This window comes from Thermobia domestica, chromosome 11 (assembly GCF_964235325.1).
Source record: "Thermobia domestica chromosome 11, izTheDome1.hap1.1, whole genome shotgun sequence".
NCBI classification, from domain to species: Eukaryota; Metazoa; Arthropoda; class Insecta; order Zygentoma; family Lepismatidae; genus Thermobia; species Thermobia domestica.
The window spans coordinates 158988251-159011791 of NC_137464.1; the positions used below are offsets into that span (position 1 = coordinate 158988251).

General features: G+C 36.4%; 1 protein-coding gene across 3 annotated transcripts in view; it reads right to left on the reverse strand.

Moving 5' to 3' along the window:
* Dnah3 (dynein heavy chain 3, axonemal) overlaps positions 1–23541 on the reverse strand; it is a 567072-nt gene that overhangs the window by 188112 nt on the left and 355419 nt on the right. For all 3 annotated transcript variants that reach the window (XM_081731270.1, XM_081731268.1, XM_081731267.1), the window contains exons 43-45: positions 19443–19583; positions 14727–14889; positions 4805–4927 (exon numbers count right to left, since the gene is read on the reverse strand). In XM_081731270.1, the coding sequence (XP_081587396.1) occupies positions 4805–4927; positions 14727–14889; positions 19443–19583 (427 nt within the window). The remainder of the gene's footprint in view (positions 1–4804; positions 4928–14726; positions 14890–19442; positions 19584–23541) is intronic.

The following is a 23541-nucleotide window of genomic DNA, read 5'->3' on the forward strand; positions in this document are numbered from 1 at the left end:
TTGCAAGATAGTTGTACATTGTATTCATAAAAAGTTCCACAATAGTACGAGTAAAAAGCTGCAACTGTGTTTACGAAAAGTGGCAAGAACAATAAAATAGGGATCAAAGCATTTTAAACTCAGCAATATATTATCTATGATATGTAGACCTGCCAAACCCTACACAGATTTTACTGTCTCACTTGTCTTCTTAAACTAAATAGTTATCAGTGCTGACTGTTTACTGGTAATCATCTTTTATATTTTATTTGTGGCTGCTTGTTGATTTCTTTCATCTTCTCTAACTGTTGCCATGTCCTATTTCTCTAACGCTGTTTTAAGCCGTTTGTTAGCCTCTAAGAGAAGCTGGTCAGATGCTTTCTATTTGAACAGCTCAACTTCCTTTGATTCCGCTAACTTCTTTTCCAAGTCAGTTAGTGCTGCTTTGGACTTAGCTCCTTCGTTGATGATTTTTTTTTTTTTTTTTTTTTTTTTGTTTCTAGTCGCTCGTGCTCCTGCTTTTTCTTTAGTTCCTCTTCTTCCTTTTGTTTCCTTATTCTTTCTTTGTAATTTAGGTAATTGCGATAAGCCATCTGAGTCATTCTGATGAGTTCTTGATTTATAGGAAATGCTGCTGGATTGCTTCATACAAGTCTTGCATTCAACATTTTCTCTGATATGCTGATTCGTTCTTCAGATAGGACTCTCCTTGAAAAAGAATACCCACGTTCAATGTCAGAATTTCCAATGGACAATGTCAAGATGGACTTCACTATGTTCATGACAGTAGGATACTTTGGTGAGCCACTGTCGTTTGTCAGTAAGAAAATCTTATTCCAGAAATAGTCGATTTTCTCATTCTCTTCATACTGTACTGTTTCTAATTTTAACAGCTTCCACTCATTTTTTTAAAGGAACTTTACATGGGATAGATGAACGAGCAATATCCGTAATGTCACTGTCACTGGTCACTTCCTGATATTCCATAGGGTGCACACAACACTGTTTCAGGATGTTCTTTTGAAGATTTTACATTTTTCAATCATATGTATCCCAACTGCTTTGTAATGCTTCTGCACACTAGAAAGGAACTCAGCTGACTTTACTAGGAAGCGTGCTGACCCCTGAGGAAAGTTTCTCACCAAACTTCACTACCTTCCATGGCAAAAGATTTTCAGCACTAAAGACTTCGTCCTTTAATATGTCGAAGCATTGAGATTCTGGCTTGGAAATCCTACCATCTTCAGAAGAATGGTGTGAAACTCATTGTGCAGCATGTGTACAAGAGGTTCTTTTTGGAATATAGTTAAGAATGGTGTGAACGAAGATGCACTTTCACATACACAGGCTACTTCTGCTTTCACAATGGATTCTTTCTTCAGCATCTAGGAAATATACGTAGTATGAGGCGTTCATCAGGCTCCTTTGCCTTTTCGGAATAAACTGCAGGAAACAATATTCAATGGCTGGAAACTGTTCCGTAAAACGATTCTGAAAAATTTCTCGTTGACATTTGGTCGACATTCCAACATAAGAAGGTTATTGGGTGACAAATTATATAAATCCAGCACTTGACAAATGTACTTATGGATGTTCTCACCTTTTGCGTGTCCAATGAAAAATGAGTACAAATGGCGTACGATAACTTGTTTTAAAGTAGAGCTCCAATAACGAGTTACAAACTGTAGTTCTTTGCGATTTTGAAAATTTGTCGTTTCATCATAGAGAAGTGTAAACGAGATGTTCTTCAATTTTTCACAAAGCTGTTGTGAAAAAATGGTCCTAAAGCATCAGTCAACACACATAACAGTTTAGAATGGCTCAAACAAAAGTTTTTGGGAAAACTGTTTGGATCTGGAAGCATGGATCATATAACATCAGTTATATTATCGTACGATGCCGCAGGTAAGTTTTGAGTAACAACATGTAAAGCCCAAACAATTTGTGCTCTGATAGCTGCATGACACACTGAGCTTAACTGTAGCTTGATCAGTATTATTGCTTCAGTTAAAGGTGGCTGGTTTGGAGACGGCAAAGACACTGGACCCTCCGAACTTGCAGTATCGGTTAAATCAGTACTCATAGGACTTCCACTTCCTAAGTTGATGCTAGTCGGGCAGATTTTCAACTGCAGCTCACTCAGTTTCTCCTTTGCATTAGTACCATGTTTTGGTGTTGACATATGCTGTGACACAACTTGAAATCCTTTACTTCCAATGATTATTGTTGCACTACAAACCCGACAGAGCACTTCCACTTTACTCTTCTTTGATAACCAAGATGATAGTTCGTGTCCTAAAGCATCAGTTCGATGAAACCAATCATCCGAAACGCGATAACTAGACTTGGGCATTCTGCAACGCTCAAATTACAATCTTTGCACTCAAGAAACATGGCCTGCTGGAAAACACAATAAGGCTTCATTACTGGCTGTTCCAACTAGAAGATTCACACTTTGAAATAAAATGGAAATGAAATGAATGGTCTCTTTAAAGACTGGCAACTTTTAACATATTCTAAAAAGAGTAACAAATAAGGCAATTCATTTAGAAAAAGCAAATTCGTAGATTCAACAAGTTGGAAGCAGGCTCTTCCGCAGAGCGGATTGACTCCCTTCCAGAACACAATGGAGAGAAATTCAAATGCAGGTTTGTTCATGAACAACTTGTGTTCTCTACATGCTCTATAAACAGTTTTACTGTTTTCTTCTTTTTTTAAAAAAAAATTATAGGCTACAACACCGGAGAAAGTTGCGAATAGATGCAAGTAGTTGGAAAATAATAGAAATAATTGCTAAATAGTTGCATCCATGAAAAAAAAAAAAAAGAGTTGCAAAAAAGTGGCAAATAGTTGCTTGCTGGGAGCCCTGTGAAAAGCACAGTATGTGAGTCACTGAATGAAGAGTTACAAAAAGGAGTTAAATGCTGAGTATTGTTTTATACGAAACAGAAACATGAACAATATGAAATTAAAAGACAAAAGATATATACTTGAGTTATCGGAAATTTGTACGTCGAAGAGAATGGAAAAAAATTAGGTGATTCAAATGATAAACCATTGAGGGGCTTTAGGAATAATAGGAATGAAAGAACATTGTAAAACTTTGTCCCATATAGGTTATAGGTAGAGCGTTAATAAGAAGTGTGTCCGAAATCGACTCCCACTGCCGGTTTTTATTATAAAATTTACTATAAACAATATTGTGCACAAATACTATACAGATAATTTCCTCAAAGTTTACAGGGTTAGGTACAGGTAGTTTTTGACCGTAAGGTCGCAGACAGGATATCTGCAAAGCCCCGAAGCAGGCTAGGCAGAGTGGAGTTAGGGGCCCAAAGGTCCGAAGCAAGCAGTGGGTTGGTTAGGTGACCACAGAGCCTCAAAGCAGATTAAACGGCTGAGGTTGGGATTCCCGACAAAGCAGGCTAGGCCAGGAGAAAGGAAAGGCGTAGTCCCGAAGTAGACTAGAGGCCTGGGGATAGGTTACTCCTAATATTCCGAAGCAAACAATAGGAGGAGCACCAGTAAACTGGTACAGAATTGCCGTCGTCCAGCCAATTTACAGAGGTCCTCGGGCGGCGGTGGCGCTGCTGCTCCATTGTTATCGTCTGCTCCATGGGAGGGCCAGAAGCCCGTCGTCTGCAGGTGATAGTAGATCCATCTGGTGTGTGGAATCTTCTTGCTAAACCAGGTGGTGATGTTAGTAAACACTGGCGTGTAGAATTGTTTATACACAACACCATGTGGAACATTACAATATAATGTAAAATAATGGTCTGTGAAAACCTACATGTAACAATTTTTTGACCAGAAACCACATAAGTTCTACACGATGGGTTTACGGTATTGCAGGAAAAATGGCAGAAAGTTATCGAACAAAATGGTGGATATGTGCTTTCATAATTTTATTTTTTCAAGTCATAATAACAGCATTCACAAATTTGACACCTAAAAGCTCAACATTTTTAATACAACCTGATATTATGGTAGCAAATAACATTTTTGTTAATTTTGCCGAGACTAACAAAAAATAGTGTATTTAACTTCCACAAATTCTTAAAAACAATTTAAATGATACGATAATTCTTGAACACACGCTATCGGGATATATAAAAAAATAAATTGTTCATTTATAGTATGTCTATTAAGAAAAGAAACGAAAAAAAAAAAAAAAAAACTTAACCCACGTCTTACGACAATTTCTACAGAAATATGTTCTACCATTGCAACCATCTTCATACGTGAAATATTACATGGAAATTTGCAGTATTTCAGGTGTTTCCATTAAATGGATAAGTATGTGTACTTCCGTAAATGTATGAAATTTAAGGGAATATATGTTGATCTACTAAAAATCTTTATTATAAAACTATTAAATTATATTTTTATTCCTGGAAACTAAGCTGAAACTTATAGATGCTGACTGACTGACAGGTGTTTTTTGAAAATACTACACAAAACAAACAAAGCCCGAATAAGTGGCAAGTTGAAAGTGTTACATACAGTTAATAACAAAGAATTTTAATTTCTATTAATTAACTTGCATAAAATCACTGTAATTTACTCTAACAAAATGCAGAAATCAAAAAAATAACTAATCACCTAGAAATAACCACATTATTAATACGATAATTTCAATGGAAAATATCTGTTGAAGCAGGACGAGATCAGAAACTAGATAGAATGAGATCTCTTATACACGATGAGATCTAATATGCTGATAGAATGTAATCATATGTGATGTTATTGATCTTCTAAAGTATTCCATTGATTTCCAAAGAAATAGTAATGCAATAATTGTTCATGTACGGTTACTAATCCTTACCTCTTTTTGAGCTTCAACAATAACCGTATCCTGTTCAATTTTTATCATAAGTTTCTCCGTCTGAGCAGATGTTTCCACCAATTGAGGCTGAAGAGCGTTTAATTCTGCTTGCATTACAGCTACCTATAAAAAACTTTGATACATAAGTGAACGAGAAGCAGAAAAACTTTACAGTATTTCTCAAAGTTTTATTAAGTTTAATCAAGAATAAAGACTAAGGTACGTTTGTAGATAGTTTTTAGCCTTCAGTAATTGATTGATTGATTGATTAAAGTTTAATGGGAAGTCAGCACCCAGGCTATTTGCCTCCGTCACGGCCAATGACCGACACAAACTGTACACAAATTCATAATAAAACTTCTGAAAAATGCAAATCTAATATAAGAACTACAAATAAAGAAAATAAACCCAAAGCTAATAAAATTAATCGAAGGACGTGAAAAGAATAAAGATATAAGTAAAATACGAAGAACTAGAAAATAACTAGAAAAAAATGCAATAAAAGAAGTTCATAACAGAAAAAAAATCTAAAAAGAAAATTCTACGTTAACCATTCCAATTAAACGAATAAAGGTGAAAGTACTAATGATGACCACATTATCTCCGAAACCTTAGATTTGTAAATAGTCCAAAACGTTCTCTGAGGTCTGAGTATTCTGGACATTCTACTAGAGTGTCCTGAATATTCACTGTAACGATACAGTCTTCTCAATATGGACGGTTAGCGCCATGCACCAAATAAGAATGTGTGAGATGTGAGTTTCCAATATGTATGCTGTCAGGATCACTTTACATCGGTTACTATAGTGCGTCCAGTAAGAGAACGTCTCTGACAGCTCGCAGTGACATTGCCGCTCCTCGCGTGTCAAGGTTTTTTCGGTGCAACTGTAGTGGCAATTTAATTAATGGTATACGACAGAGTGATCGTGGTTGGTAACACTGGTATCAAAGCAGGGGCTGCAATATCCCACCGCATTTGGTAAGAAACGTCAGAGACCATCTCTTGTTGACCGTGCTATAGTACACGTTAAAGTCTGTCAATTGTCCGAAAGAGGTTTACTTGAGTGGAACTTATTTACGTTTGTCTAGTTCTATTGCACCTGCCAATGAGAGCGCATCTGTTGGAGGATACAGCTACTAATATCAGAGCAAGGAGAAGAGTACTCCAGTGCAATATCTACCAATGCGACGATCTTGGCTGCTGTGTTGGCACACTCATTTTCAGGATGCCAACATGTCCTATCATCCAGCAGACGACACAGCCGTATTGTAAATGATAGCGTACCACAAGAATGTCATGCACAAAAACCTGTTTACTAACTATATTTTGCTGACATATAATAACACTTCATGAATCAATGCAGATAAGTACCCGACGCGGGGTGTAGCAAAAGCTGAATAGCATCAGTCGAGGACAAGCGTAATTGTTGTTAGATCAGTTGTAAATACTGAGCAAAGGCGATGTAGATTGACTTCTGAGTTCTCTTCGTTTATAAGGAAGGCACAACCAACGAAATTATCTCCTTTGAAACCGCCTGTATATCGGGATACTCTGCAAGCAATGCTTTTAACTCTTCCTAGAATACCTGATTACTTGTGTGCTGTTTAGCTTATGACGCCAATCGAAGGTTGAACCTTGTAGAGTAAACAGACATGGTACAAGATCACAAACATGTAGCACCAAAGGGACGTGTACTCAAATTCGTCAGCAGCGAGGCTCTCGTAAACACGATCATACCATGGGCGTGTATTCGGTAACGCAATAGAAAGCTGCAGGGGTGGTCCGAGAAACTATACACATGGGCTGTATAATTTCTGAAAAGTCTCTTACGACAATAGACTAACAGTGGTTCATTTGCTTCTGCATAAAGGCTAGGAAGAGGAACCGGGCTAATGCAAAAGACACCAGTAGCTAGCCGAATTCCTAGGTGATGAACAGTGTCAAGTTGTTTTAGCAGGAAAGAACGAGCAGATGAATACGCAATACAGCCGTAATCTTCCTTGGACCGAATCAGACTATAATATAATCGTAATAGAACAATATGATCATCATCTCAGGTACAGTGGGAAAGTACTTGATCATTATTAAGTACTGTATTTTTGAACCGTGAAAAAATACGATTATTTACCTGGAACACTACCGTTATTCACGAAAATAGTCTCTAGAAAAATAATCATCGGTTTTCGAGGAAAAAAAAAAAAAGATCATTTCTCATCGCACGTCATCCTTATCCTGCAGTGTTTTCCCGGAAAGATGGTTTTGCAAGCTGCAAAAAGGACAGTAGTCTGTTGAAGCAAGATCGAGTGAAAACGCCGGATGAAAAAAAATTTTCCTAGCCACATTCCTCCATTTTAGAACAGGTTCTACTTGCCGTGTGTAGATGCATGTTATCATCGCTAATGAGCACACACTTGTGATGAACCAGCGCAGGACATTTCTCAAACAATTCAGTCCGTAGAGTTTAACCTTATGTTTTGCACTCTCTGTATATATATATATATGCCATACAAAAGACCTTTGGACTTTTCTCTATTTTCAGGCTGAAAGAATAGGACGCTAAAACACAAGTTTCGCAAAAGGAGCGCCTAAACAGCTAGAAACATTAATGAACTATATAGAAATAAAACAATTATTTTATGAAAAAAAAAAAAGATTATAAAACAGAATGGTTCGCCAACAATCTCGCATCACATATTCACTGACACTGCTCCGTAGGTTCGAAACCCGGGAGAGGCCTACCGTCTAGCGCGAGCTAAACCTTAAGAGAAATAAATATTAATAATTGAAATACAATCTGAAAAGAATCTGCGCAAAGCACTACATAAAATCACCGTAAATATTGTAGGAGGTTACTACAACTGTGAATGGTGTGAACGAATATATAATGGAAATTTAGCTCCGAAAATTTTATTGTAATAACATATGTTTGGAAGATAAGAAGGTGACGAACGTCGTTCTGTTGCTGGTGACATTGAATTGAAGGTAGATAATCACCGAAGCAAATCCGTGGAAACAACATGAGAGGTTGCAGAGGAACTCAGCGTTGTTTGTTAGACCGTAGCACTGCATTTGGAGTAGCCATGAATAAATGAACAAAGAGGAATAAATGAGTGCCGCACAAATTGACCGAGAATAAAAAATGTAAGTATATTAAATTCTACTCTATGCTGTTGCTGCTCTTGCGCTACGAAAATAATCAAATGCAAGAAAAACTTATTCTTATAAGAAAGAAACCAACAAGTTCTACAAATAGTTAAATCAAGCTTCCACTTCTAAAACCCTTCCAGAACACACTATACTCAGAGAAGGTCACAATGATCTTGAGTTGCTTCGTAGCTGCACTACATCTTATTCTATCCTGACAAATCTATCACTCCCAAGAATTCAGAATATTGACAAAATGCCCCGAAAACAGAAACGTCTATTTTGGCCATTAGTCAACAGTGATGGTCTAATCATGTTACACGACAACAATGTGAATAAATGATATTTTTGAAGTTACAAGCCTTATAATATGAAACACTCTCTATTCACCATGCTCTCCAACTGACTTCCACCTTTTCCAGCATCTGAACATGTTCTTGAACGGACACGTCCTAAACAACTAAGAGAGTGCCCAGAATGCCTTTGAAGAATTTATTCGTTTCACAATTGCAAATTTTTATGTTGCTGGGATTCTCGAAGATTGAAATGTATTGATAATGGATGCTTTTCTCGATTAATTACGTTCAGGTTCAATCAAGTTATGGCAGTTTGAGCTTGTGATTGAATTAAAATCCCATTAATTTCAAAACAACCCAATATCTATCACAACTTCTCAACTTTCTCTAATCTGCTGTGATTAATTCAAACTTCACGGAAGCATAAGGAAAATATTCTTTACAATATAGATACAAAACAATCTAACATTTTTATACTCTGAAAATAAATGGCTTACGAGTTTTATATATGGTCTTAATGCTAAAAATGAGTCAAATTTCACTTTCAATTGGATCTAGTTGTATAGTGAATTGTAACATGAGTTATTTAAAGCTTCATCCGAAATTTCAGAAAATTCACTCTTTACATAGCAGAAATTGTTAACCTTAATTTAACAGATTAATTTGATACAAATACTTCATGACCCAGTAAAAATTCCTTCAAAATTCAACAATGGGTCGCGTCCTATAAGTTCAGATTCGATGCAATATCAGCTATATATACACAGGGTGTTTCAAAACAACACCAACAACGTTTGGGAGGTGATTCCTGACACCAATATAAGACAAAAAGTAGAGACCAACTTGGGTACACAAATGCTTCCTTTCGGAGTTATACGCTGCCGAAAATACTGAAAAATGAAATTTGAAGGCCCATAGCTCCAAACCTATGAGACCTACTTTAGTTGGGTTGGGACTTCACTTAGAAACTTGTGTGTGCCCCATCCAAATATCCATGTTTCAGAATCCTCTTATACTTGCCCAACAATTTTTATACAGGTAGTTGGTGAGTACTTCAAATTCTGTGCCCGTAGCCAAACTCCCTCTATAAAAATTGTTGCGTGAGTACCTTAGGATTCTGGAACATGGATTTTTGGATACGGCACATATTAGTTTCTAACTGAAGTCTTGACCCGATTACGGTAGGTCCCATAGCTTTGGAGCTATTGACCTTTAAAGTTCATGTTTTCGGCAGCCTATAACTCCGAAAGGAAGCATTTGTGCACCCAGGTTGGTCTATACTTTTTGTCTTATCTTGGTGTCAGGAATCACCTCCCAAGCTTTGTCGGTGTTGTTTTGAAACACTCTGTATAAATATGTTTCGTTTTTAAATAGAAGTATTACAAATCTACTCCCAGCGCGAAATATGTATTTGACATGAAACCCGTAAATCAACTTCAAAATTATATACACTTGTCTTCCACTCATATAGCATAATTTTACTGATGTTATGTATGTAACTAATTAAACCAGCTTTTTGAACATTCTTTCAGCAGTGTTGACTGCTATGTATATGCAAAGTGTCTTAATTTCAAGGCAATCTATACTTAAGGAAATCCGACATATACTTGTACTCATTCACAAAACACAAAATAAGCTAGATGGCCACATTCATGGTTGATGCCTTAATGACAATCTCATAGGCGATTGTCTTCTGATAATGGCTGGAATTAAACTGGCAACAGTATGTTTACAACTGGCATGTACCTACAGAAGTTTCTGTGACACTATCCGAAATGCAGAATTGCAAGAGCTACTAACTTGAGTAGTGCTTTAATGTGGCATTGCATCCATGCTAACAGCGCTCGCTTTCCAGTCCCCCAACTCCGAGTAACATCAGAAAGGAAGCGGTGTACTAGGGAGTAACATGAGAGTCAGCATCAGAAATGACAACGGGAAGAATCAGTGCTGCAAATGATTAAGATTTGAACATGGGAATGATTGATTTATGCAATGAGTATTTGATGGGCAAGGAATAGCTAAATAGGAAGCCACTACTTTTTCTCACCAAAAATTGAGTGATTCGCCGAATCTATCGCGCCAAAGTAAGCTCACTTCTGATTGAATACAGTTTATGTCTTTGCGAAAATTGAATTACACTACACTGCTGTAAATCTTAAGGACGAAAGTAAGTGTTGCGTGCTATGTCACTCCCAAATGGTATACATTAGTGAATTTCGAACTATACATTAAAAATTGTGCAACATTATGATACAGGAAGCAACGGAAAGAAACATATGATTAGAAGAACAAAAGTGGCACTTTTATACAAAAGAATAGCTTACACTGAAAGAGCTGCGGCCCGTGATGCTCCCTAACATTACAGAAGGAACAAATGATCCTTAAAAGAGTACGTGATCACCACGGACAGCGATGGATGCTCTGAAACGTGTTCCCATGCTGCTCACATAGTAGATATTGAGTTGTTGTGGTATGAAGTCCCACTACTCCACCATCGCTATTGGCAACTGTTAGATGGTCCTTGGTGCAAATGAACATACTGCAAGATGTCTCCCCATAGCATCCCAAATGTGCTCTATGAGATTTAAGTCTGCAGAACAGCAGGCCAGTCAATTCGCCGAGTATCTTCTCGTTTCAAGAGTCCTACGACTTAAGCTGTCCAATGCGGTCGCACATTATCATCCATAAAAAAAGAAGTGGGACCGAGTGCGCCTCTGAAAAATAAACACACATGGAGAAAAAGTATACTGCCACAATAATGCTGACCGGTGAGTGTACCGATTTCAAAAATTGGGAGTTAGGTATTCCCATGCTATATTATGCCTGCCCATACAAGAACACCGGCACACCAAAATAATCATGTTCGACAAGTTCCTGGGTTCATTGCGTATTCCTACCTCTCACTAGATGAGTGTACCTTCAGAGTTATTACTAAGACTGAATCTGCTCTCATTTCAGAACAGAATCAACTCTTTCTTTCTTGGTTCAGTTGTTATGACCTTGGCACCTGTCAATAGAATGATAGTCGGGCAAAGAGATCACCCTCATGAAATCTCCGTGCCATTGTGGAGTGTGAAATTGAGCGATTTGCGGTTCCCTTAGAGATGTTTGTATTTGCATCCGTTGTTTCCGTTGATCTCTTCTTGTATGTTTCACAATGTAGTGGTTATCCTTTGCTGTAGTTGACCGTGGTCGACCACCACTTCCTCTCTGTACAGCATTGCCTGTGGTTCTGGAATGCTTCTCATGCACGTGAAACAATGCTGTACAGAATACAGAACTCCTAAGCCACACTCGTTACACTTTGTCCTTCCAGTTTCTCAATTATTCTTCAAAGTGTGAAGTCATCCAAAATGTGTGAATAACAAAACCACAATGCAGTTTACAGCTCTCTAATTGACACACACACACACACACACATACACACGCTTATTTCATTCAACTGCTTTGTGTTAAGGAAGCAGATCCATTCGGCACTACAGTCATGATGACATCATGCTATGCAACGTCTTTCTCCTTGTGCACAAATGGCAGACCTCTGGCAACATACTGCTGGGCTTTGACTCATTTTCATCGACTTCGCAATATTTTATGTTACTTTATCTAGTTCTTTTTCAAGTTTTGAACATCAGTGTATATAGTGCATGACAAGACTACATACTTTTTTTTTACGCAGGTATAATTAGTTCGTAGAAATCTGTATGTGATTATTTTTCACTAATTCAGCCGAGAAACTAACGTGGATTTTTAACTTTGAAATCTTGCAATGTTTCAATGCTCGTATTCAATATTCAAGGTACAAATGGTATCAAAATAACGGAAATATCTATAACTTGCAACATGTGAGATATCTGAGGTGGCACCAACGAGCACGTGTGGGTAGTATATTGCCATTGTTAATGGCGTGTTAGGTGTCATTTGTAATACTCAGATAGGGTAGAGCAGAGCGAGCCTCATATCTTAAAACGGGCAATGATTGTGATGCAAAATGAAAGACCCCTCTAAGTTTTAAAAGGAGCAGATTGTGAATGAGCGTTTAATTGGAGCAAGTACCTACGGAGTTCGGAGTAGACAGTGTGCTTGGTGTCTAGCAAGAAAACATCCAAAGTGTTCACGACCTGCAGAACTTATGGCAAAACATCGCCGAAGGATAATAGTGGGCGGGAGAGAAGACACAGTGAAGAGAATTGTTACCAAGCATCGTACAGTGAATGCGCCAACAGTGACTGGGAACTGAATCCCCACCTGCCAGTTACACTATTGTGAAAACACAATCCGAAGTTAGTTGCATAACCTGAACATTCGCGGTGGAGTTGCAATTTCTCAATTGTTGACAAACTTCAGTATTGCTTTGAACCAAAGAAAATTATGTCGAGAATAAGCAAAGTGGGCCACCAATGATTGGAGACGTGTAATATGATTCGAAACGTGTAATATACCTATCTTACCTTATTTCCAACAACAGACCTTATTTATGTAAGGTGAACATCTAAAGGAGCTTATGATCCGATTTGTTTCTGTGATGCTTTCAGTAACAATTTTCTGGTATTCCGTGGGCTCTGTGATTACGCACACAAGACGCATTACTGCTGGTGATTATGTTGATTTTTACGTGACGACATGTATTTATGATCCAAATGTTGTTTCGGGCCAACGACACAATTTTTCCGAGAAAAGAATGCTTCAACTCATGATGTTGGAGCTACTGGTGAGTGATTTCATAAACATTGGAATGAACAACACCTCTCCTGATCTGTCCAATATCCAGACCTCAATTTTATTGAACACTTGTAGTCAGTTATGGAGGTCAAACCGGATTCAGGAGCAGATACAAACCTCCATCTTCGCTAAGCGAAATAAGTGGTAACTACTGGTACAATATTCCTCTGAAAAAAATTCAAGATTTATATGCCTCCATTTCATGAAGAATCAGTGGTCTAACGCCGTATTAATCAAGTAACTTAGGTTTCCTTAAGATGTTTTCATTATTTTGAAACCATTTGTACAAATTTATTGAAATTTTCTACGCTACACACTCGAAATACGAATCCCACATAAATATAGTAACGAAGTTGGAGCAGTTTTACAATTTCGATGTGTTATAATACCTATCCATGTCCTATTTAAAGGCTGTTGGAAATACAGGGTATTCAAGAAAGATGAGGAGGTTTCTGAAACTGATGTTCGTTAGTGATGGCACTTGGGGTAGTTGAATGGAAAACCATTTTGTTTGGAAACTCAAATAGGTTATTTAACGAAAAAAAAGCAGTTCTACCAGAATCCACTACACTGCAATGAAATCATGTTAAAGTGTGTTTGAATATCAGTGTTACTGCGTGTGAACCATTCACAGCACGATACATGTCCATATGAGAAAATTTATCTTTGAACTTATCTTCCACGACGATGGGACATCCCTTCACTTTGCTCGTATAATTTCACGTGCTTCGGATGTTTGTGTTTGGAGAACAATAGTTCGAATGTCAAGAACATATTCCTTGGCCTCCAAAAAGTTTCGACTTCACACCACTGGACTGTGAAGTTTTATAAAAGGCACTATGCACCATGTTAAAATCGATAATACGAGCCATCTGAACGCAAGAATTAACTCGACAATTGGCATTTTCGTAAACATGCTCGACAGGGTTTGTGTGAAATTGATTATCACCTGAATAGTGTATACCTATTCACCTGTTGTGAATAGTGTATACATAGAAATATACTGATATGCAAAGTAGTTTACAATGTAGTTTGTAACAGTATAATGTGTTCTGGTATCACTGCATTTGTTCTTGTACTGAATAAACTACTTGTGCTACTAAACAAAACGTTGCATCATTCAACCACCCAAGCAAATAAAAAAATTCCAATATTCTATCTCTAAGACAGTGTATTGTCAGTACTTAAGACACTTAAAATGCCTTAAGAAGCAAATTCCCATTACTATTCTACTTTAAGCTTCTGAATTCCTAGTAATTTCACTGTAAATACAATTGTTCAATGAAGTTCAATAGCATTGCACTACATTTTTTTAGAATAATTTACGAAAGTGAGTACAGGGTTGAAATCATAAATTTATACCCCCTTAAAATAACACAGTGCACAACAAAAGGAAGAAACGAAATTTATGCTGGTGGTTTAAAAATTTGTATAAACTCTTAATATTTATGCAAAACTTGCGAACTTCACATCATGCATATTTTATAGTAGACTATTTCCACTATACGTGTGATCTTGATCAATGCAAAATTACAAGCTCAAGTTAATTGAAATAAATAAATAAATAAATAAATAAATAAATAAATAAATAAATAAATAAAATAAAAGCTCAAGCTAAAGATTGAACTTGGGTGAAGCTATAATTCCAACGGTAAGAAAAGAAATGAGTATTCATTACTGTATTGTTACATCTTGTATTTCTTTGTAATTACCAAGACTACAGGTATATTCTCTTCTATAATCAGGATATGTATTTACTCACCTGTGATGCTGCAAATTCAAGTTTCTCAAGTCCACCAACGTAACGATTTCTTAACATCGTGATTTCATTAACTTTGGATTGATACAATGATTGCAGCATAAGAATCAGCTCTAAGTATGATGTAGGAGTAACGTAATTCACTCTTTTTAAAGCTCGGTAATACCTGAAATAATAATAATAATAAAAACTTTTTTCATCCAAGACTTCTTTTCAGTTTTTCTTACCACGATCAGTAAACGCTGAAACAGTGGTTTATTTTAAGATTGCTTTACTAAATTTTGTTAAAATAATTTTAAGAATGTACTTTTGCTAAGGGAAACGGAACGGAAGCTTTCACTGATGTGAGATCAAGATAACCTGATGAATTTGTATATGTAGGAATTCGTGTTATGGCACTCACATTAGAGTTACTATCTATGCTGAATTAGGCGGGACATCCCAAATTTAAAAAAAAAAAAAAAAAAAAAAAAAAAATAGCGTCCCAAATACGTCTGAGATATGCATTATATAGCAAGACGTCAAATTATACGAAACACGTACAAAATATATGTGACTTTCATAAATTTCGACCCACGATGTATACCCATGACTATTGAAATATCGATACAGTTCTTCTCTTTTGTGTGTGTGTGTGTGTGTGTGTGTGTGTGTGTGTGTGTGTGTGTGTGTGTGTGTGTGTGTGTGTGTGTGTGTGTGTGTGTGTGTGTGTGTGTGTGTGTGTGTGTGTGTTGGCAACAGTGAAATCACCATGAATGACGTAATTCTTTGTTTGTACCGGATCAATGTTCATAACTTCAGTTGAACTAAGTGCCAACAAACTGGCGCTACGAGTTCCCTGTTTCGTGTATTTTGTGTTTGAATTTTCATTGTAATTTTCATTCGAGCATATTATTTTCATTCTAAATGAAGTGTTTCATGTACAAATCTGAGTAGAAGAAACTAGCGATCTGCATATATTCGATACGTGCGTTGCTTTAGATTTACCAAAAGGTGGCAACCCTAACCCAAACTCCAGTATTACTTAAAATATGTATTTGGTCTATACAAATATATAGATATGAACTATAATATGTGTCAAAAATCAGCCTACTTTTGAAAACAGTCAGTCCCATTCCGGACACTCTGTATATAAAATAATATATATAAAAACATATATAAACTTATGGTTGTTAACTATGAACTTTTACCGTGAATACTGTAAAGAACTGTGATCTATTAGTTTAAGAGATAATGACGTTTAGTTGTTGAGACTGATCTTATTTGATATCAACTACTTTCTGAAATATTGGTGTAAATAGTTAATGTCTTTGAGACTACGGAATGTGATAAATGACTGTCATAATTGAGCTCCTTGTAAATCCATTCAAAAGAAGAGGCATTCAGTATTGTAGGAAAAGAAGAGGAATAGGATTGTGTGTACTTAACATATAAATGTACATCACATTTCTTATACATAGTTAAGAAATGAATTGCCAGAAATTTTCATAATCTCAAAATTCGAATTTTGCCACTTCGATTTCCCCGAAATAATTACCTTAGCTTTTAATCTGTGAAGATATTTCAAGACTGTAGTGTAATCGTAAACAGTGAGTTAGCAGCAATCCTGCAGAACGTTTGTGGAACGCCGTGAAGCTATTCGAAGACAGGCTGGAATCTTGGCAAGGTTATGCCAGCCATTGCATCGATGTGTTGCCGCCTATGTAGTGTGGTGTAGAGCAGATTTTGAAAACCTATTTGATTGTATGGAGATCAGCCTACCAGATTTAATTTTTGTTTTCTTTATATTGGACATCTTGAGTTGTTATTGCATTATTGTACATAAACTACATTGCCTTGTGAAGGAATCACACCAGTGGCCAAAAGAAATTTGACATTATTCTTAGTTTTGTGAATCAATAATCCTTAGAAGAACGTATTATGAAGAAGAGGTATTACAATACCCTGCAATATCTTTTTCTCAAATGTAATTTGTTTATTTCCATGTTTAATCTATAGTGTTTTGTAGACAGTGAAAAGTAACCGAAGAACCCCAGTGTATTACTTTTAACAATTTTCAGTCAGGCCATACTTCTGAACTTTCACTACTCATGTTCTATTTTACTGTACAAATGAATCATGTCTCCTCTAATAAGAAAATGAAGAACATTACCAATAATTACAATCTTAGTAACCTCCAGTGTTTACAGTGTCGATTAGGCTCCTTTCAAACAGGTATGCTGATTGTTATTCTGATCACTGTCGAATTTGACGCAGAAATAACGTTAACTCATAAAAAATGTCCGCAATGGACGAAAAACTGACTTTTAGTACTTTAAAATTTTCCAATTCGATACCAACGTTCATATAACAATGTCTCCGATACACCATGTTATAAACGTAACCTTATCCGATGTCTTAAAAGAAGAGAAATAGACAACGAAAGGAAAAAATTATTAAACGAAAGATGTTTTCACAAATTTATAGCAAAATCAAAGGAGTGAATTGAAGATAGTCTTTTAGAACAGTGTGGCAATATAAGGCATGATTTCCAAACTCTCCTTAAATAACACTTACAATAAACAAGTGAATATCACTTCACAATGTGAAGCTAGGACTTCCAAACTATGTGAATCCAATAATCAAACATAAAGTAGTGCATCTCTAAGTACTGGTTGCAACAGAGATCGAAGACAAAACCTGTTTCTTGGACGCTGAATCCATACCAAAAACCATTACCCGCTCTTCCTTACTGCTTTTTGTTCTATATCGATAAAGGCTGAAACCAAATCAGTTTATTTCAACCACTTTCGGTTTGAGTAGAGAGCTAAGGGAGAAGATCAAACTTATACTTGATTGCAGAAAAACAGCATCTTAATAGCATTTACTGTTTTTGCTCTACAGAAATCAGTATTGAAACTGGAATAGTAAATACGAACCACTTTCGATTTCGGTAGAGTGTTGTGGAGTCACGATATGTTATCTTGAGACGCTCATCATTTGCAAAACAAATCGCTTCTTGCTATTTGTTACCGTTTTCGTTCTATGGCGACAAATTGAACCACTTTTGGTTTTGGTAGATTGTTGTGGATAGATATATTAAGTTACCTTGAGACGCTGAATGGTTTGTAAAAAAAAAAAAAAAAAAAAAAAAAAAAAAAAAAAAAAAAAAAAAAAAAAAGCTTCTTACTATATGTTATCATTTTCGTTGTATTGCGATAAAAGTTCAAATCGGAAATGACTAATTTTAGTCACATTCGGTTTTAATACAGAATTTATGGAATAGAAGAAACGCTGAATCAATTACAGAAAACCGCATCTTGATAGCATTTATCGTTTTCGCTCTATGGAAATCAGTATTGAAACCAGAAGTAATAGGAAATTTTAACCACTTCTGGTTTCTGTAGAGTGTTGTTTATAGTCATGATATATGTGATATGGTGATGATAAAGTGATGATATAGTGATTTATAGTCTTCAGGCATAATGAATATAGTGATGATTTATAGTCTTGAGGCACTAAACCGTTTGCGAAAACTACTTCTTGCTATCTGTTACGCTTTTCGTTCTATAGCATTAAACGAAAATGGGCAATTTTAACCACTTCCGGTTTCAATAGAAGGTTCACGGAGTTGATGGAATCTATTCTTGGAACGCTGGATCAAATGCATAAAACTGCATCTTGATAGCATTATCATTTTTGCTCTATGGAAATCAGTATTGAAATCGGAAGTAATAGTAAATTCGAAACACTTTCGGTTCGGGCAGAGTGTTGTTTATAGTTATGATATGTTACCTCGAGACGCTGAATCGTTTGCAAAGAAGTGCTTCTTGCAATCTATTACTGTTTACGTAATATTGCGATAAAAGTTGAAGCCAGAAATGGCTAATGTGAACCACTTCCGGTTTGAATAGAGAGTTAATTGAGATGGAATTTATTCTTGTGACGCCGAATCGATTGCAAAAATCGGATCTCGATATTTCTTACCGTTTTCGCTCTGATATCTGTTGACAGACATACGGACGCACCGGACAACGCCTCATATAAGACTTCTGATACTTATGCATAGCATAGTTTGGAAGTCTAAAAACAACTAAGAGTACAAATAACTCTCAATAAACTTAAGATACGGAAATATTTTACGTAATAATATGACATTAAATAAATGAATACGATTATTATTATCATCTCGCCTAGCACTGATACCTGCAAGTACCCCAGTTTATTATTCAACTGGGTTCAATAGTGTCAAACATTTAAATACTTACCATACATTTGAAAGATCATTCACCAATTTAGATCACAAACAATAAAGCACTCCCATCTTGAAATGAAATGAAATCTCTGAGTTTTACGTCCCACGGTTATGTCGGTTAGGCTAAAGGAGACGGTGATTATGAGAGATGAGTGAAATGGTGGAATGAAGAAAGTGGGAGGAAACGGGAGAACCCCGAGAAAACCCACGAGCACGGTGTTTGTCCACCACAAAGTTCACTTGGCGGGGGCTGGGATCGAACCCGGGACCCCAAGCACCAGAGGTGAACGCTCTACCACTGAGTCACCCCCCCCCCACACTCCCATCTTATTGTTGGTCTACTAGACTCAACGAATCACAATTCGGTGATATAACAAACAAATAATAACATAATAACGATAATAACATTAATAATACTTAAGTACAATAAGGATAAGGATAAGAATAATAATACACTAATCAAATTTATATATCATAAATCTTACTCTTTAGACATCTCTTCAATGCTTTGGTGGAAGTATTTGCATATAACAACACATTTTGCTTGAACATCTTCTTCAACACCCATATCTTTTAAAAAGTAGTCAGCTACCAGTTCCAAAGCGTCATCTGGCCACGCCATAAACCTGTAAAAAAGGTAAATGTTCTACATTTTTGAAATGAAATATTTAGTACATACTTCAAAAAAGTTATGCTCCAGTTAAAAGAAAGATATAGAGCAATCAAAAAATGTCGCAGCCATACGGAACTACGTAATTACTGACATGTATCACATATATGGGCGCAAGAAATGGAAATTTATCTGATGCACAAGGAATCACGAAGAGGATGGTAAGGAATGTCACCTATACGCGAACAGAGCGATGGTGGTAGGCTGTTCAAGCCAAGTTCATCATTAATACCTGATAAAATGCTCTCTCGCATTAATGAATATTTGGATACTTCTTCGATATACGATTCAGTAGTTAGTTAAACCAAGCCAATCGAAGGACGTCATAACCAATGTCTGCATGGTGGATTCATGAGTTGCTATCCGTGAAGATAAGCAACGCTGGTGATAGGTACCGTTATGGATTAAGGAGATTTTTCCTATATTGTCAGGCTGTAAGTCTTTCTTAATTATCAGGAACCCCTCCTTACGTTAGGAAGATGAAATTCGATATGTAAATTCCTCATCAGAATTGACCGGACAAGTTTTTCAACGTTTTCGATAATTCGGCTTCAAAGGAAGTAATAGGGTCAATTTTTATATTTTAATTTATAAGGAAACGGTTGAACCACTTAAGATTTTTAAAAATAGTATTTAGAAGGATCTGCGTTTTAATCATTACACTTTGACTAAAATGAGGGCAGGGCAGGGCTGGATTAACCCAACTGGAGACCCAGGGCTAGAAAACATATGTGATCCCTGCTGACTTCACCTAATACATTTATGTGAAAATACAGTACGAAAGTTAAGGGAATATGTTTCATATGTTTGGTGATATTTTATTTTATGATGATGATTGTATCTTCATGATTCTTTTTAGACAGCCAGTTGAGATTTTGATCGAAGTGGAGGTCTCCGTCCACCTGGAGGCCCCGGGTATAGCCCTCCCTTAATCCGGTCCTGGGATATTTTTTTTTTTTTTTTTTTTTAATAAGAATACCAGCAGAACCGCTTCAAATTAATTTTTGAATATATTTAGCACTTGGTTGAGGTTTTATTATTTCATTTCGATTTTAAGTACGCATCTTAAGGATAAAAGAGTATTTAAATATATCGTTCAAATATATTTTATAAACCTATTCTTCCCATGAGACGAATGGATATTTCAGCTAGTCAGCAAGAATGAGACACAGAGCAGTTATCACAAAACCCTCACCTTAGGCTTTGACATATTGTTTACTCATAAGGCGAACTTTTACGTGTCGGGAGAGTTTAACAAACATAACGTGAAGTACAGGTCGGATAGTAATTCGCATTGATATGATGCATCCATAGGTGTTCCCTGCAAGATGATGGTGTGGTGTAGTGTGTGGAGGACTCGCGTTGTGGATCCATTCTTCACCGATGGAAGCCTAACGATGATGGGTTATCGACGCATTACCATCACTGCTGTCAGAGGATGAGTTATTCGCCAAGTTTTTAGAGCATGATGGCATCTCACCCTATGATGGTACCTGTTTCCGTAAATGTCAGATCAGCAGTTTATTAATGCTTGATGAAGTTCCCCTCATTCTCTTGACCTGATGCCACTGGACTACTACCTGTGATATCATGCGAAGTCTGTTGTGTATGCTGTGGATATTAGGGATCTTCAGTATCTCAAGGAACGAATTGTGGATGCATGTTTCAGCATTACAGCCGACACTTCGCGCAAGGTTTTGTGGGACTGGAAACTCAGAATGCATTTGACAATCGACAGAAGTGGGTAATGCATTGAACAGTCCTGTAACAGAGGACATTGCTATATGACTGACCTCTTTAGTTGGGGACACAACAAAAAACAACCGTAACTTTGTAATAGTTAGCGCTAGAGCTAAATGTGCCCTGAAACATTTACCCCCATTCCTATTTCCTACCTGCATCGTTACTTTGATTATATTTTACAGTGTTTATCGTTCGTTAGGGTGTCTTCACACTTTGGATCACCCTGTATTTTCGTCCACAATAACAGAAGTCTGTTGTTATAATTTATAGAAAATGATAAGTAAATCCCAAGCTACAAAACGTTTATAGCGCGTGGATGTTGAACCGGAACACTGTTTCGGAATTCTGTGCACAGCATTCGTGACCATTTTGTGTGTTCTGGGGCCTATTTCTCAAATTTACTAGACTAGTAATATTTAGGATTTATATTTCTGGACTTTCGGCATCTATGGCCATTTAGCCCGTAACGTATGAGGGATGACATCCCTTGGTGAGCACATTATCCGGGAAAAGGGAAGGAAAGAAGCGGTTTGGGACCTATAAGTTGGGTAACACACCGGCATTTACCTGGTGTGAATGAGCAAAACCCAGGGAAACCTCATTCAGGATGGCTGGCCTGAAAAAGCATTTTACACTTTTTTGACCGAGTACTCCCACCGTGAATTGAACCCGTGACCGCTAGCACAGAAGGCAAGAGTGTTAGTGACTACGCTACACGGGGCCACACTAGTAATATTGTTCATACACTTGTGATGCTACTGTAAATATACTACGAGTGTGTGTTTCTCGAACCAACAAGAATAAAATACTAGCTACAAGTTTGTGGACCAGTGTTACAAGAGCACGTTACTTCCTTTCTTTATCAGTGATTGTTTCGTTTCACAAAACATTAGGTGGCGAAGTTAGCTTGTGTTGTAATATACTAATAAATATCAATAAGAGATTGGTGACTTACACTGCGTTTATATAACTTTACAAGTAAAAGAGGGCAGTGTTCTCCTGTTTAAATAATTAAGAACAAGAGTCTGATACCGAACACAAACTGTAGTCATGCGACTATACAGGAAAAAAAAAAGTCCATTGATTTGTCCATGAAAGAAAAAAAGAGTTCAGTTGCTTATATACAAAAATTAAAGTATACACAGCAAGGAAACCCTTCAAACAATATAATATTTTTATTTTTGAACATTTAATTTGCATCTGGACCTCTTTCATGTTGCCTATCTATCTGTTAAGCTACGTTTTACTACATGCTATTTCATGTGGCGAATAATTGGAATTCAATCTAAGAAGGTTAGTTAAAATATTCTATATTATTTCTTATTTGTATGCAATGATAAAAAAAATGCCTGTATTTAGAATGTACCACATAACAGTATTAATCTTGTCCAAAGTTATTGTTGCGTATCTATAACTGTCTTCTTGTAAGAATGTAATTTGATAACGATTTTGCTGGATACTTTTAACACTAATACTATGTGTATAATCGGGAAATGTATATTTGTGGTAAGTTTCATACGAAAAGAATTATAAATACGAAAATTAGAATGAGTGGAACAAAATGTTGCTAAATGGACAAGAAAGTTTTATTTCCGTTTTACTGTTCTTATTTACTGCTCTTTTGACATTAAATTTGCCACATACATGTCTTTGCCGATTATACACATACTAACATTATAAGAAATACCGGGCGAACTCGTTATCAAATTATATTCCTACAACAACATATTTATAGACATGCGACAATAATTTTGGACATGAGTGTATATGAAGCGTACGAAAGCAATTGCGGCATTATGAAGAAAACAAGCGAAGAAAGTACAGGATTCATCAAAGGGAACCAAAAGAAACCACGATTTGATGCAGCGTGTAAAGATGTAAAGAAACAAAGGAAATGGACTACATTTTAATGTCAGATTGCCCTAAACATTAAACACTGCAATATACGAAGATTGTAAATGTGAAGCTATTCATATTTTTAGGTACAAGAAGAAACAGTACATGAAGAATTAGTTTGCTGAAATAGAAAAAAAGAAATCAATATCATAAGAAACTTATATAAAGGAGTAAATATAAACAGATTCAGGAGGAGGTATTAGCTCATACGAAATACAGTGTACAACGAACGTAGAAACATCCAAGCAAATCTTAAGGACGTTTTAGACATATGA